At 44.5% G+C, this 15,939-nt stretch overlaps 1 protein-coding gene and 1 pseudogene across 1 annotated transcript; one reads left to right on the top strand and one right to left on the bottom strand.

The window, feature by feature from the left end:
* Positions 1-3,725: 3,725 nt before the first annotated feature.
* On the bottom strand, positions 3,726-10,529 carry LOC144272368 (small ribosomal subunit protein uS12 pseudogene; annotated as a pseudogene).
* TMEM37 (transmembrane protein 37) lies at positions 10,528-15,322 on the top strand. Its single transcript, XM_077830608.1, has 2 exons — positions 10,528-10,548; positions 14,744-15,322. The coding sequence occupies exons 1-2, from the start codon at positions 10,528-10,530 to the stop codon at positions 15,314-15,316; spliced, it is 594 nt and encodes a 197-aa protein (XP_077686734.1). The 3' UTR covers positions 15,317-15,322.
* The last annotated feature ends 617 nt before the right edge of the window (positions 15,323-15,939 follow it).

The raw sequence follows: 15,939 nt of genomic DNA, 5'->3' as shown, positions 1-15,939 counted from the left end.
AGCCGGAGGACCATGTGCAGGCTGCCGGGGGAGCAGCAAAGCTCCCATACATGCGTTGGGCACAGGGAAACAGGGGCCGGTGTAAGAGGCATCAAGTGAGAGCAGAAGGCAGTGACAGTCAGTTTTGGCTGCTAAGGTATGGACGCCACAAGCAACTGACCAGGCTTAGGTGCCTAACTCCCGGAGGATGTTCATGGCTGAGGATCCTGAGTGGAAGGAAGTGCCTATCGCTGGTCAATCAGACAGGTCAGCTGCTTGCTTCTACTCTGCATTTCACTGCTCATCAGTTCAGCCAGTTTCCCACTCAGCTTGCTGGTGTGACATACCTGCAAAGCGAAGAAGTACAATTCACATTAACCCGCTCCCCACTTTATTTCCCGTTCCCTGAGCCAGATGAGGGGAAAGGTCGTGACCCAGGAAGTGGCTGGGCTCTGTTTTGGGAGCGTGTTTTGGGAGTGGCTGCATGGAAACCAGGAGCTGCAGGGAAGCTGAAGCCGCGGCTTCATGGTAAGGTGGAGAGCTGGAGAGAAGCTGGAGGCAGGCGAGCTGCATGGAGAATAGTCTGTGAGTGCTGGACATCAGAATTGCATGCAGGACTGCGTGGGACTTATGGGAAAGAAGCAACAGCAGCCGGCTAGGGAGCCAATACAGAGGGGCCCCAATGAGAGACAATAACTAAGACTGGCTTGGAAACTCACAAGCTCCTATTTGCTTTGAAAAGACTTTGGACCAGAGAGGGCACCCCAGGCACTAGGGCTGAAGAGCCCTGACTCTCAATTGGACAAACACTTACCATTATCACTCACTATGGACTGTAACTGTTTAAGCCTCTGTACTATGGTATTTGCAAACTTTCCCCTTCCTGCCACACCTGGTAAAATAGCCTTTTCTTGAGCCATGTGTCTGAGTGGTCACAGGGACCCACCAGGGCTAGCTCCTGAAGGCACCCAGTGCTTGCTTCTGAGTTGTGGTGAACCTGCTCCTGTCACACTACTGACACCCTAGAGCAGTGGCTCTCAATCTTTCCAGACTCTGGTACCCCTTTCAAGAGTCTGATTTGTCTTGCGTACCCCAGGTTGCATCTCAGTTAAAAACTGTTTGCTTACAAAGCCAGACATAAAAATACAAAAGTGTTACAGCAGACTATTACTAAGTAATTGCTTACTGTCTCATTTTTTACCATATCATTATAAAATAAATCAATTGGAATATAAATATTGTACTTATAGAGCAATATAAACAAGTAATTGCATACAATTTTAGTTTGTACTGACTTCGCTAGTGCTTTTTATGTAACCAGTTGTAAATTTAGGCAAATATCTAGCTGAGTTGATGTATCCCTTGGAAGACCCCTGCGTGCCCACAGGGTATACGTACCACTGCCCGAGAGGTTTCATGTACTCCAGCACTGAGCAGCAGCAATCATTACACTGGCTTCTGAGGATGCCTTCCGTAGGCGCCTAAGTCTCCCCATGCAATGTATGGAGCCTGAGCTCCTAGCTCAGGACTGAAAAGTCCACTGGGAAGCAGGCCAACCTAGGGGTTTGATGTTACACCACTGAGCGGAGCAACGCCTAACCAACTACCTTTAAGGATGTGGGCCTAAGCTCCTGATTCTGCAGACAGTTATCCACATGCTTATCTTTACACACATGAACGTTACCACTGGCTTTAGTAGGACTACCTGCATAAGAGTGGCCTTGATTTAGCAAGATAGCAAGGATGTGCCTACCTTTAAACTCAGAAGCAGTGCCATAGAAGCCAATGGACTTCATGTTTAAAGAAAGGCAAAAGCTCTTAAAAACCTTGTTGAACCAGAGCCGTAGTGCATAGTGTTTGCACACTTGGTGTTAAGTCACACAAGGACTGGGTCATATGGACTTCTTACCAGGAAAACAGTTTTGTGCAGTTTGCCTGAGCCTGAGTTTTCTTAGCAAAGCCACATGCAAGTGGAGTTTTCTCAGTCCATTTCCCTTCTTGTGGCCACAAAATGAGGGCTACTCTGCACTGAAAAATTACATCAGCATAGCTATATCACTCAGGGGGTGTGAAAAATCCACACCCATGAGACATGTAATTAGGCCAACCTAACCACTGGTGTAGACAGCACTAGGTCAATGGAAGAATTCTTCTGTCGACATGGGTACCATTTCTCAGGGAGGTGGATTACCTACAGTGATAGGCGAACCCCTTCCATTGCTATAGTAAGTGTCTACAATGAAGTGCTACAGCGGCAGAGCATTGAAACTGTGTATCTGTAGCAACTTAAGTGTAGACATAGCCTAAGGCCTGGTCTACACTAAAAAGTTAGGTTGACCCAGTTTCGTCGCTCAGGAGTGTGAAAAATCCACATGCCTGAAAGGTGTAGTTAAGCTGACATAACCTCTGGGATAGACAGCACTAGGTCAGTGGAAGAATTCTTCCATCAACCTGGCTACCAGCTCTTGGGGAGGTGGATTACCTATGCCCATCGTCATCGGTAGTCTCTACACTGAAGCACTACAGCAGTACAGCTGTCCCACTATAGCGTTTCAAGTGTAGACATGCCCTGAGACAATTCAATTTTCTTGCAATTATGAGCCAGGAGTAACTACTCTCAAATGAGCTCAGGAGGTGGAAAGATATAACAGCAAATACACGCAACCAGTCTAGACCCCCACAATGTAGAAATATGACCTGCAAAATAAACATAATTGGCACAGGATTTATTGACTACATCCCATTTTATGATGAGCCTAAAACAGAAAGGGAACATAGGAAGTGTAAAATTTGATGACGCAGATAATATATTCAGAGGACAAAACTGTAGCCAGCCAACAACCAAAGAAAAACCACAAGAATGAATTTTTTACTGACCCTGCAAAATTTGCTACATGGTACAAAAGTGAAGTGGAAAACATACAGTTCAGAGTGTGGGGGAAGCATAGTCTCAGAATTCACTACAGTCTTGAAACAAAATGCAGATAATATACATTACAGATGCTTTAAGCAAAGATTCTGGGATAGAGAGAATGCAAAAGTCTGAATTTACCATAAAAATCTGAAAATTAAAGTAACAGAATTTTCAACAAGGAGAAAAATACTAGAAATAGAGTGTTATGAAAGAAAACTGTCTCTTCAGGAAAATGTATTTGTAAAGGAAATAAATTAAAAAGTCCTGGTAAAATTGCTACAAGATTAACATAAATAAGTAATATTTATGGATAAATATATTGCTCAGAAATGGAAGCAAGAAGCATGGGAAAAGAAGTCTTGATCACCTAAATGCTACACATTGAGAAGGAGCTCATCAGAATTCAATACAGGTCGGAAAACAGAAGATAATGAGCCAGGTTCTGATCTTTGGTACACCGGTGTGAGGTCCCAATCCTACAAGTTATGGCCCATGCACAATAACTTGTAACATCAGGCCTAAATCTAGAGAATTTCTACTAAAGTCCATGGGGTCGCTCCAGACATTTATTGCTATAATTGAAATCAGAATTTGGCAGTAAGGTAAGGATGTCTGATGATGCAGCAAAAAGCACAACTTCCTTTTTTAAAAAAAAAAAGTACTTTCTGCCAAGTGCCGAAGAAAATAAAGCAATCAGTAATTCACTGCAGGACGGGAAAGAATAAGTAAGAAAAGATAAAGGGAATAAAACTTTCTGAGTGGAGATATTTTTGCTGACTGCACAGGTAGAGATATATAACTACAAGCTGCTTTTTTTTTTTTTTTAATCAAACTGAAGTTTATTAGTAGCCTAGATGGCATGACAGGAATTTATGATCATGGTCTCACTTTCTTGCCTTTGTACAAGGCTAAGAGAGAAACACTGGCTACTTTGACAGCCTTGAAGCAGACACCAGGAATGTCACCAACAGCATGACCCTTCCGACCAAAGCCAGCAACCTGAACTTCATCATTTTCCTCAATGAAGCTCAAGCAACCGTCATTAGGAACAAAGGCCGTTATTTTCTTGCCATTCTTGATCAGCTGGACTCTGACACATTTCCTGATGGCTGAATTGGGCTGCTTAGCCTCCACACCAACTTTTTCAAGAACAATTCCCTTCGCAGGGGAAGCTCCTCCAAAGGGGTTGGCTTTCAGGGCAGTACCCAAGTGGGCCTTCTTGTATTGCTTGTTGTGCCATTTCTGATTTCGTCGGTGGCTGTGAAGCTTTCTAGCGGTACGAAGCCCATGCACTTACCCATCGCGCTGCCGAGCCCCAGAGAGAGCTTGCTGGTAACAGATAAGGATGTTTACAGTCTTCACTCACAATCCAAGGTGAGAGGCTGGAGATGTTATAAATACAATGGGGTTGCATTGGGTGTGTGTGGGGGGGTCTGTCAGTGCTGTGCTTTTGGAAATACAAACACACGCAGCAACTATTGATAGGGGAAGACAGAGAAGGGAACTGCCCTTCATTACAACAAGGAGGCATCTTAAGGCTCCCAAGAGTATTTATTTTATGTATCGGCATTTCCATGGCTGCTCATCATTGGGGTATCTGATAAGCCAAACCAGGAAGTAATTTTAGGTCAGATTAAATGATCCCTCTGGCCTTGGAGTCTATCCAAATTTCCAGAGTTTGGGGGTAGAAATCAACACACCCCTTATGAGCCACAGCTGTCTGTATGAAAGTGTGATACATGTTTTTGAGAAAGTCATGAGCAAATTAAAACAACGCTGTATAATAAAAAGTGCCTTTGCAACACTAACTATAGTATTTATTACATGCCCTTATAATCTGTACTAGGGCATATAGTTAATGCAGCCTTGTTATGAGTGTATAACATGCAAAATTTGAGCTCAATCCTGCTCCCATTAAAATCAATGGAAAAATTCCCATTGACTTCAGTGAAGCAGGATCAAGCCCTGTGTGCTCTTAGCATTGAGCACTCAGAAAAGTAGAGGCAAAAGCCTAAAAGTGGAGTGATGCTTTCTTAATATAACAGCACTGGCAGCTGCTGCTGCAAACTGCTCCACAATATATCTTCAGGCTCCCCCACTACTTAACACAACACTCAGTGATTTCAGCTCTTAGTCAGTTTTTAGCTCTTTTGTGATTTCAGCTTGTAGTAGGGGAGCCTTAGCACTGGTGCACCATTAGCCCAAAGTGAATTCAGCTCAGCAGCCTGTAACTAGACTCCTAATGGAATCAACATTAGCTCTGATATTTCACAGTGGAGAGAAGAGGAAGTGCAATTAGCATGTTTAGTGAGCAGCATGGATGTGTTTAACCTTCTGGACAAAGAGATGCTCCAAGTATTAACCCAATCCAGAAACTTTCAAAGTGCCACCTTAGAGCCCTGGAGGAAAAGCTGGTATTGATTGTATTGTATTTTTAGAGTAGTTTAAGAGAACACTTACTCTCTCCCTTTACTCAAAGATTTGAACATTTGGGGGCCAGAGGAAGGCGGGGTGTTCATACTGTGTAGGGTCTTCAATTCTGCAGTCACACCACTTTTTTTTCCAAAGGAGACAGTGTTGTCAACACTGATGATTTGCCCCAGAAATAGCAACCATTGGGCAGCTACAAAAAACAATCCCTAGCATAAAATGGCTAAGCCACAGTAAGCAGTAAAGGTGCTGCTCACCCTGGCTTGAAATCAGAGTAAACTGTACCAGTGCAAACTGCTGTGTATATCAGCTTTGGTTGTTTACACTATGATTTTGTACTAGTTTAGCTATAACAGCAGCTTATATCCTCGATGCTGACAAAGTCCATATGGGCTCCAAAGCATGCCACAAGGTCTGGTAAAAGGGACGGGTTGGAATTGTATTAATTTCTTTAGCTTTTTTTGAGTTTTTTTAGTTGAATCCCTTTATTGAGATTCAGTCAGCTGGGTACTTTGTTATTTATTTTTGCACATGTTTAATGATGTAAGGTTAGGATGTTCCATAAGAAAAAAAGTAAATCACTTTCACATGCATCTCTTCATGAGACTTTGAGCTCCTACAAATGAGTATTTTAGCTAATCCAGATTTGTTTAGCAGAGAGGACACCTTCATTTCTATGCATTTTATGCTTTAATAAAACCTAGCACACATTTTATAGCACTTTTCTTCTTCAAAGGTCTTTACGAACATTATCTAATTGATCCCACAGTGACTCTCTGAGGTGAGTATAAAGTATCGTCAACCGCAGGAGTTCAAAAATCATGAGTCAGGCTTCAGAAAATTATGAGATTGGCTTAAACATGATAGGCTCTTTAAAAATATATACATATGAGGAGCTTTCCATTTACCTTTTGGTTTGTTAGCCTCCACTTGTCTCCAGTCATATTTCCAAGCTTTTCACTGCACCCATGGGGGCTGGAAAATTTTTAAAAAATGAAAGCAGAGGTTCTCACCTCATCACATGCCTCCAGCAGCTGGGGCTTTACAAAAACCACCAAACACCACAAAACTCGTGCTAGAAATAAAAGGAGTTGGCAACACTGCTGAGATATTATTTTCCCTGCTCCCAGAAGCTTTGTATCTTGTTTCATCCCATTTTGTGTCCTTTTGTTTGATTTTTACCATTAACAAAAGCCAGGTTTACCCACCGCCAGCCGCCCACCCAGGATGGCTGACACACAACAACTTGTTTTGGCCCCAATCCTGTCAAGGAGCTGACTGAGGAGATATCTGAGCCATTGGTGATTATCTCTGAAAAGTCATGGAAGATGGGAGAGATTCCAGAAGACTGGAAAAGGGGAAATATAGTGCCAATATATATAAAGGGAAATAAGGACAGCCTGGGGAATTACAGACCAGTCATCTTAACTTCTGTACCCAGAAAGATAATGGAGCAAATAATTGAGCAATCAATCTGCAACCATCTAGAAGATCATAAGGTGATAAGTAACAGCATGGATTTGTCAAGAACAAATTGTGTCAAACCAACCTGATAGATTTCTATGACAGGGTAACAAGCCTTGTGGATAGGGGGAAGCGGTAGATGTGGTATATCTTGACTTTAGTAAAGCTTTTGATACTGTCCCTCATAACCTTCTCATAAATAAACTAGGGAAATGCAACCTAGATGGAACTACTATAAGGTGGGTGCAAAACTGGTTGGAAAACCGTTCCCAGAGAGTAGTTATCAGTGGTTCACAGTCAAGCTGGAAGGGCATAATGAGTGGGGTGCTGCAGGGATCAGTTCTGGGTCCGATTCTGTTCAATATCTTCATCAATGATTTAGATAATGGCATAGAGAGTACACTTATAAAGTTTGCGGATGATACCAAGCTGGAAGGGGTTGCAAGTGGTTTGGAGGATAGGATTAAAATTCAAAATGACTGGAGAAACGGTCTGAAGTAAATAGGATGAAATTCAATACGCACAAATGCAAAGTACTCCATTTAGGAAGGAACAATCAGTTCGACACATACAAAATGGGAAATGACTGCCTAGGAAGGAGTACTGTGGAAAGGGATCTGGGGGTCATAGTGGACCACAAGCTAAATGTGAATCAACAGTGTAACACTGTTGCAAAAAAAGGGAACGTCATTCTGGGATGTATTAGCAGGAGTGTTGTAAGCAAGACACGAGAAGTAATTCTTCTGCTCTACTCCATGCTGATTAGGCCTCAACTGGAGTATTGTGTCCAGTCCTGGGCGCCACATTTCAGGAAAGATGTGGACAAACTGGAGAAAGTCCAGAGAAGAGCAACAAAAATGATGAAAGGTCTTGAAAACATGACGAATGAGGGAAGATTGAAAAAACTGGGTTTGTTCAGTCTTGAAAAGAGAAGACTGAGAGGGGACATGGTAACAGTTTTCATGTACATAAAAGGTTGCTACAAGGAGGAGGGAGAAGAATTGTTCTTCTTAACCTCTGAGGATAGGACAAGAAGCAGTGGGCTTAAATTGCAGCCAGGGCGGTTTAGGTTGGACATTAGGAAAAACTTCCGGTCCGAGTGGTTAAGCCATGGAATAAATTGCCTAGGGAGGTTGTGGAATCTCCATCATTCGAGGTTTTTAAGAGCAGGTTAGACAAACACCTATCAAGGATGGTCTAGATCAGGGGTAGGCAACCTATGGCATGCATGCCAAAGGCGGCATGTGAGCTGATTTTCAGCGGCACTCTCACTGCCCGGGTCCTGGCCACTGGTCCTGGGGACTCCGCTGCTGGCCTGGGGTACAGACGGGCAAGAGAGGGCGCAGCTCAGCACCCCCACCTTAAAAATTGTCCCAGCGCCACTGTATTGGGATATTTTTAAGTCCTGATTTGCTGCTTACATCACTATCATGCCACGTGGAACAGCGCACCGTGTTTGATGTTGAGATTAGAATGTACGTGCAAGAACTGGAATCAGAATTATCTGACAGATTTCAAGATTTCCAGCGATTTGGCCCAATGCTTTTTCTAATTAAACCTGAAAAGTTCAACGAAAGCGACTTGGATTTGTCTGTATTTCAGTGGATGGGTGCTGAAGATTTTGAAATGCAGCTCATTCAGTTAAAAAGCTCAGAATTGTGGGCATCAAAGTTTGGAGATCTGCGGAGTGCTCTTGAAGCTACCGAGGGAGATCATGTGGCCTCTATTCTGACCAGCTGGACGTCCCTGCCAGTGAAATTGAACTGTTTGAAGAAAATAGCATTTGCAATGCTTTCAGCATTTGGATCCACATACGTGTGTGAACAGGTATTTTCACACATGAAATCTGTCCTCTGGCCCTCTCGGAGCCGGTTAACAACTGATCACTCAGAAGCCTGTGTGCAGCTTAAAGTATCCTGCCAGACATTGGAAAACTCAGCAAGGAAAAGCAAGGGCAAGGATCACACTAAACTGATAAGATCTGCATTTTAATTGAATTTTAAATGAAGCTTCTTAAACATTTTAAAAACCTTATTTACTTTACATACAACAATAGTTTAGTTATATATTATAGCCTTGTAGAAAGAGACCTTCTAAAAACATTAAAATGTATTACTGGCACGCAATACCTTAAATTAGAGTGAATAAATGAAGACTCGGCACACCCCTTCTGAAAGGTTGCCGACCCCAGTCTAGATAATACTTAGTCCTGCCTTGAGTGCAGGCGAGTGGACTAGATGACCTCTCGAGGTCCCTTCAGCCCTACAATTCTAAGATTGACACACGTTTAAAATTACCCTTCTCTGGAGCTCATGTCACTGACCTGGCCAGGGCCGCTCAGGGGCCCAAATCTCAGCTCCAGGAGGTCCTTAGGACCAGGGGTGAAAGTAAATTAGAGGACTTAGAGGAATCTTGATTTAAAGGGCCAGGGCTCCAGCTGCGGTTGTGGCAGCTGGGAGCCCGGGGCCCTTTAAATCACCCCCGAGCTACCAGCTGCAGAGGCGGCTGGGAGCCCCGGAACTCGGGGGCGATTTAAAGGGCCCAGGGCTCCAGCTGCCACTACTGCAGTGGAGCCCCCAGCCCTTTAAATCACTGAGGAGCCCTGGGGGCTCCCAACTGCCTCCGCTACCCCGGGGCTCTGGGCTCTGGCAGAGCTTTAAAGGGCATGGGGCTCCGCTGTGGTAGCGGCTGCCGGAGCCCCGAGCCCTTTAAATCCCCACCTGAGCCCTGCTGTCCGAGCCCTGGGATAGCGGCGGCCGGGTCCGTGGGGGATTTAAAGGGCCTGGGGGCTCCAGCTGCCGCTACCGCCCTGGCCCTTTAAATCCGCTCTGGAGCCCTGCCGCCACTACCCCAGGGCTTCGGCATCAGGGCTCCAGCCGGGATTTAAACGGCAGGGGCAGTAGCAGCGGCTGGAGCGCCGGGGCCCTTTAAATCCCCTCTGGAGCCCCGCCACCGCTACCTCAGGGCTTCGGCAGCAGGGCTCGGGTGCAGATTTAAAGGGCCGGGGCGGTAGCAGCGGCTGGAGCTCCGGGGCCCTTTAAATCCCTGCCCCAGCCCCGCCGCTGCTACCCCAGGGCTTTTAATTGCCCTCTGGGAAAGCCGGTCCCGGTAGGGCGCACCAGCTCGTAAGCGTACCGGCTTCCTTTCACCTCTGCTTAGGACCCACCCCTGGTGTGGACCAGGGAGGAAGGGCCTCGGACACATGCTGGAGACCCCGGCCCCCAAAGCCCCTAGGGACAAAGGGGAGAGACCCCAGGGACTCCGGCTGCTGCTGTCCAGCTCCCTCTGCTTCCACCCTCCCCTGCTTCCCTGCATCCTTCATTACTCCTCTGCCCCCGCCTGTGCCCCTGCCCCCCGGCTGCCTGCCGCCGCCCGCGCCCTTTCCTGGCTCCCGCCGGTCGCTTGTTGCTGGGCTCGGAGCGCTTCGCTAACCTCCGCCTCCCTCCCTCCCTCCCTCCTCTGTGGCTGCGGCCGCCTCCTCTCCCCCGCGGCTGCACTGCTGCTGACTCAGCCAAAGGGGGAACTCAAAGGGCAGCAGCCAGCCCTGCCGTGCCGCAGCCCCCGGCTTCCCTGACCCCGGCAAGTTGCTGGCCGGGTGGCTGCTGCCCCCAGCTGTCCCGGCCGGGACCCTCCAGCTCTGAACGGGGCGCTGGCAGCGAGAGCTTGTTGTCAGCCCCTGAAGCGAAGCGAAGCAAAGTTTCTCTCTGGTCTCCTCCTCGCTGCAGGCAGCCGGAGCCAGCATGACAGCCATAGCGGTGCAGGTAATGAGGGGACACTGGGGCCCCGAGTGCCTGGCTGGGGGGAGATCGGCTGTTTTGACTAGACAGATGCAATCAGTGTTGGTGCAGAGACGCTGGATTCCTGTTGTGTTTTTTTTCCCCTTTGTTCTCCTGCTGGAGGCTAAATGTTTATCACCCTGCAAGCTGAACTGCTGCTATGCTGAGTTCTTGCTACCTGTTGCTCTTTATAGTCTTCTTTGTGCACACACACAAAAAAACTTCCTCCAGATGTACCTTTTTAAATTAAAAGGAGAGCTTCTGTAGGAGCTCTGTACAGAGCAGAGTATAGGTGCATTAGTTTCACCCAAAGAATGGAAAGTGACCAGGGGTTAGGAAAGGACCTATTGCCTTCTATATCTAATCTGACCTTTCCTGGGAGACATTTCTTAATTACCGCGAAGTGTGCCCAAAAGCTGCATTCTTACTGTTCTGTGTCTTAAATCCACTCAATGATCATATAACACCAAGCCTTCCTATTACTAGCTGCAGGGCATGGTTATTAATATATGTGGCGGGGAAGTGCCTAGGTCTGGAAAAATGATTTGCACCATTCTGTAACAACAAGAGTTTGCTCTTAGAGAGAGAGCAAGAGATTTTATAAACAAGTGGCTATAGTGTGAGACTTGTCTATCCAATTTGTCTTAATTCTAATTAATAAATCAAAGTTGGTCCATTTCCCTTCCCTACCCCCACAGTATTGTGTGTTGTTTACAAAGTTCTCCATCACTGACATGTTGCATACACTTTGGCAGTATGACTCTTCCTCTAAGCGTCCTGTGATGCTTTATATGAAAGATGATATTTTCAAAATAAAGTACATCAGTATGGTGAAGGGAGGTGTTTAGGCTTGGTGACGGCGGGAACTTGCTGACAGTGAGATCTCTTAAGAGGTGGAACACTGTAGTCTCCCAAAGAAAGTGAGTGAAGCCCCCTCATTTAAGAAATGTAAAACTGGACTAGACCGAACTGTAGAACGCGTACTGGAGGAATCAGTCCTGCATTGGCAAGGAGACTGACTGGACAAGCTAATCAGTCTATACACCCCTAGATGGAGTTGGGTGTGGATTACAACATGCAGTGCTGCACCACTCTGAAAGAAGTCTTGCTGTTTGTGTGAGAACATAGGTATTGATGCTAGCAGTAACTTATTTAGTAAGTACTTAGCAGTAATTTGTCATTTGCGGATTTAATTCTACTTATTAAGCCCATCCATGTCAGAACCACCAGATATGTCACTCTGAGATATCCAATTAAAGCCAGATTTCATTTATTTTAAAACAATTCTATTTATTTTAAAAATGTGTATTGACCTAATCTGTGTAGCATGTGGTGGGAATAAAACCAGACAAATATTAGTTGGTAACAAGCCAAACTCATGCCCACCTTTATCACCACCCAGAAAATTCAGTAACCCAAGCATATATAAAGGAAGAATGGTCTGCTGAGGTTAACATAGCTGAGGCCTGGAAAACAGGAGACCTGAGTTCTATTTCTAGCCTGGACACAGACTTTCTCTGACCTTGAGCAAGTCACTGCATTGCAAAGTTACGAAGGAGATTTAAGACCCACGAGTAGGAGATACAGAGTTCAAGGTTTATGCAGCATGGGTGTATTTTGTCTTTAGCTATCATGGAATGCATAGTTGAAAACCTACCTAAGAGGAGAGTGGGCAAGTGCTGGGGGATGGGGGAGGAGAGCAGCAGAATGCAGGGAGGCACAGAACAGCCTGTGTATTTGGGCTTTGGAGGCACCTGCTCTCACTGAGCCACAGGCAGTAGATTGGCAGGGGTAGTGTTATAAAATATTCCCTGTCAGAATTTGCTTCTTTGCTGAACTTGAGCACGTTTGAGTGGTACACAGGCAACCCTAGGCTACTGCAATAGCCATACTTGCCCCAGGCACCCAAATGCTATTTGCACAGGGGATTGGAGTAAGATAATGCTGACCTAGTCAGCAGTGATGTGCATGCTGTTTAATAATCTATAACATGGTATTTTTGCAAGGGACTGACAGTAGAAGCTGCTGAACACTTTTGAAAATCTGACTCTAATTGTGGGTATTGAGCACCTGAAAATCTGTCTTTAAGACTGTAATCTTTGGGGCAGGATTGTCTTTTTCCTTGGGAGTATGTATTGTTCCTAGTACAATTGGGCTCTGATCTCTGACTAATAAGTGTCAGTTCTGCCTCTATATTCCAGGATAATACAGGATTAATATCCTGGGACCGACACGGCTCTAGGTGTACTGCGTAGGATGATACATGACTGCAAAGTTCCAGCATTATGACTCAATATCTTGTGGATATCTTTGTACAGTACAATAATTTGAATAAAATCAGAGATTGTTTCCTCGTGAATAGGATATTCTGTGAACATATAGGCTCTAAAAACTGAGTACACTGAGCACTCACATATGATTTTTAAAACAACTCAAAGGATTAAAGATTTTAGAGTCTCATAAGTAACATTTGAGTGTTCATGTATTACTATTTTAAAACTCTTGTTTTTAAAACCCTCTTGGCAGGTTCAGTGTAACACTTCTATCCCTACCGTTTCCATTAGGCAAACAATTTTTTCCCCACTTTCCTTTTGGCTCATACACCAAACACTGCTCTGCATCACATGTTTCCTGTTTGTGTTCTACCACCATCAGCAGTGTTAGTCTCACTCTAGGGATAAGGATTGTTTGTGACCTTGTGCCCCATTGGTTGGCTAGTTCTGGAGTGGCAGAGCACAAAGGGATTGTTCACCATACACAAATGGGGCTGTTTTGACATTTGCGGTTTATTTTTGAGAGAACTGGATTTAAATAATATAGGTCAGATTGTGCTTGCCTTGCTTTACTTCTACTTTACTAGTAGTCCCATTGACTTCAGTGGGACTACTCCTGGTTGTAAGGGACTGTTTAACACAAACAAGGCTATCACAAGCTGCCCCCTAGTTTGAGGGTTCAGTCCCACACTCCTTATTCAGCCAAAACTCCCACTGACTTTCACAGAGTGCAGTATTGGGCTGATGATCTCATGGAGAATACTCTACAGATTCCAGTAGTTGTAAAGAAGGTCAAAGCATGATCCTAAAGTTATACTGCAGTTCTCTCTTTAATCTCCAAAAAAGCATATTACAAATTGTTTCGTGAAGAGAGTAGGCCTGAGTCTCTTTTCACTAGCACAGATTGTGTATCAAGAGGAATACCATTGAAATTGATGGTGTAACACCAGTTTTTTACCAGTGTAAGTGAGATGAGAATCAGGCCCAGTGAGTGTTTACATTCATGAAGGCTGGGTTTTTATGGAGACTGAAGGAGTTAATGCACCCCAGCCCGCATTCCCCACTTAGGCTCCTTTGACAATCTCAGCCTACATCTGGTGCATAGGCGGCATTGTTATCTTTAAGGTTGTAGTCATTTCCACTGGAACCTCCCTTTTTCCATGGCTTGTGCCTTTCTGAAAATTTAATCTTTTGGTCTGAAATTTTCCATGCTTGGTTTCTGTTCCAAAGGTGACTTTTTTCTTTTTCTTTTCTTAATTTGAGCAGAATCTATGTGGCCATCTTTGAGTGATAGGAGAGGTGAGGGGGAAATACACATTTCCCAGTGTAAAGTAAGTTCTTATTGGCATTATAGTAGTGTGTCCCCCCAGGCCCCAGTCCTGATCAGGGTTCTACTGTACAAATACACAGTCAGAGACAGTCCCTGCCCAAATCTAAAGTCCTGGTCTTGAAAACACGTATGCATGTGCTTAACTTTCAATAAGTGAGTATGTAGTGACAAGACCTGCTAAAGTCAGCAGGACCATTCACGTGTGCAAATTTAAGCACATGCATAAGTATTCACAGAATTGGGGCCTAAATGGACAAGACAGACAAAGTGAAGCAGAATAATGGCTTGCACAAGGCTGTGGTCAAGCAGTGAAGTCAACACAGATGGCACAAGTCCCTGTACGTTGCTTCAACCACAATACCATTCTTCTTCTCTAATTTTAAAGATATATGTACATTGCAGGATCTATTTTGTCAATCATGAGATTAGGGCATTAATTATTATTATTATTAAGCATGCATTCACATCATTTCTAAAGGGCCTCTCTATTTTGTACCTATGACTTAAATATATCTTGAATAGTAACTAAAACAGACGAGTTTTGTAACTTGTTTTCTTTTGTAATATCTCTTTTAAGGCACAGAGATTGCTTGCTCACAGAAGACCCAAGAAATCGTTCTTTGAGACGTTCATCAGAAGCCTCATTATTTTATGCGTGGCAATAGCAGTTGTCCTGTCATCAATTTCAGTTTGCGATGGCCACTGGATTTTTGCAAAAGGACAGTTGTTTGGACTGTGGCACTTCTGCACCATAGGCAATAGCACCAAATTGAAATGTGTGACTGATCTGAATCAGGCCAGTGTGGAAGGGATTAATTTTGGAATGATTCTTGCAAGAAGTGTGGTGTCTCTTGCTGTGGTTGTAGCAATATTTGGCCTGGAACTTCTGATGGTCTCCCAAGTCTGTGAAGACACTAATTCAAGACGAAAATGGTCAATGGGATCAATCCTTATTCTTTTCTCATTTCTCCTGTCCTCCAGTGGAGTCCTGAGTTTTTTAATCCTCCTGAAGGACTACATTACCTTCATGGGCTTCACACTGACCTTTTGGTGTGAGTTCATTGCTGCCTGCCTTTTCTTCCTTAATGGGATGAGTGGACTTCACATTAACAACATAACATACCCGTGGAACAGAGCAAGAAAATTCTAGAACTGGTGGGTGTATTCTGCTTTTGTGTCCTCAGCTTTGCCAGTTAGACTGGAAAAATCAGTCAAATGAAATTGGAAAAGGACATCAGGTTCTTAAAGTCATTTGCAAAGAGAAAATATTTGAGTCAGTCTGAGAATTTCATAGGATGTACCCATAGTTCACTGAGGATGGCTGCAGGGGAAAAATTAAGGCCTGCTATAGTTTTAAATGAAATTTTCTGCAGTAGTAGATAACAAAATAAGGAAAGGGTCCTCTTTTGTTTTAAATTTAAAGAAAGCATCTGAAGTGTTTTATGGATAGAAGACCTGAAAATTGCAATCTACATCAGTTGTTTTAAAGTACTGGGGTCAAACACTCTGTGTGGTGCTTTGGGGTTTGGTATTGCTTTTTCTCCCCCATCTTCAGTTGCTCTTCTTGAGTATGTGAACAGAGCGTGAGGAGGAATGTATGCCCAGCGTGTTCAGCCCGTCCGATGGAGCTTCATTTCAGCTTGGACAGACTATTTATGCCTGGTCACATTTATTAGTGTGACATATTGAAAATCTTTATCAGGGTTTCACACCCCATCATTCTCTTCACAAGACATGAGTGAAACAGATCTGAATCAATGCTAATTAGCTCAT

This window comes from Eretmochelys imbricata, chromosome 11, assembly GCF_965152235.1.
Source record: "Eretmochelys imbricata isolate rEreImb1 chromosome 11, rEreImb1.hap1, whole genome shotgun sequence".
NCBI lineage: Eukaryota > Metazoa > Chordata > Testudines > Cheloniidae > Eretmochelys > Eretmochelys imbricata.
Note: the sequence above shows the minus strand (reverse complement) of the source record. Positions and strands in the feature narration are given on the sequence as shown.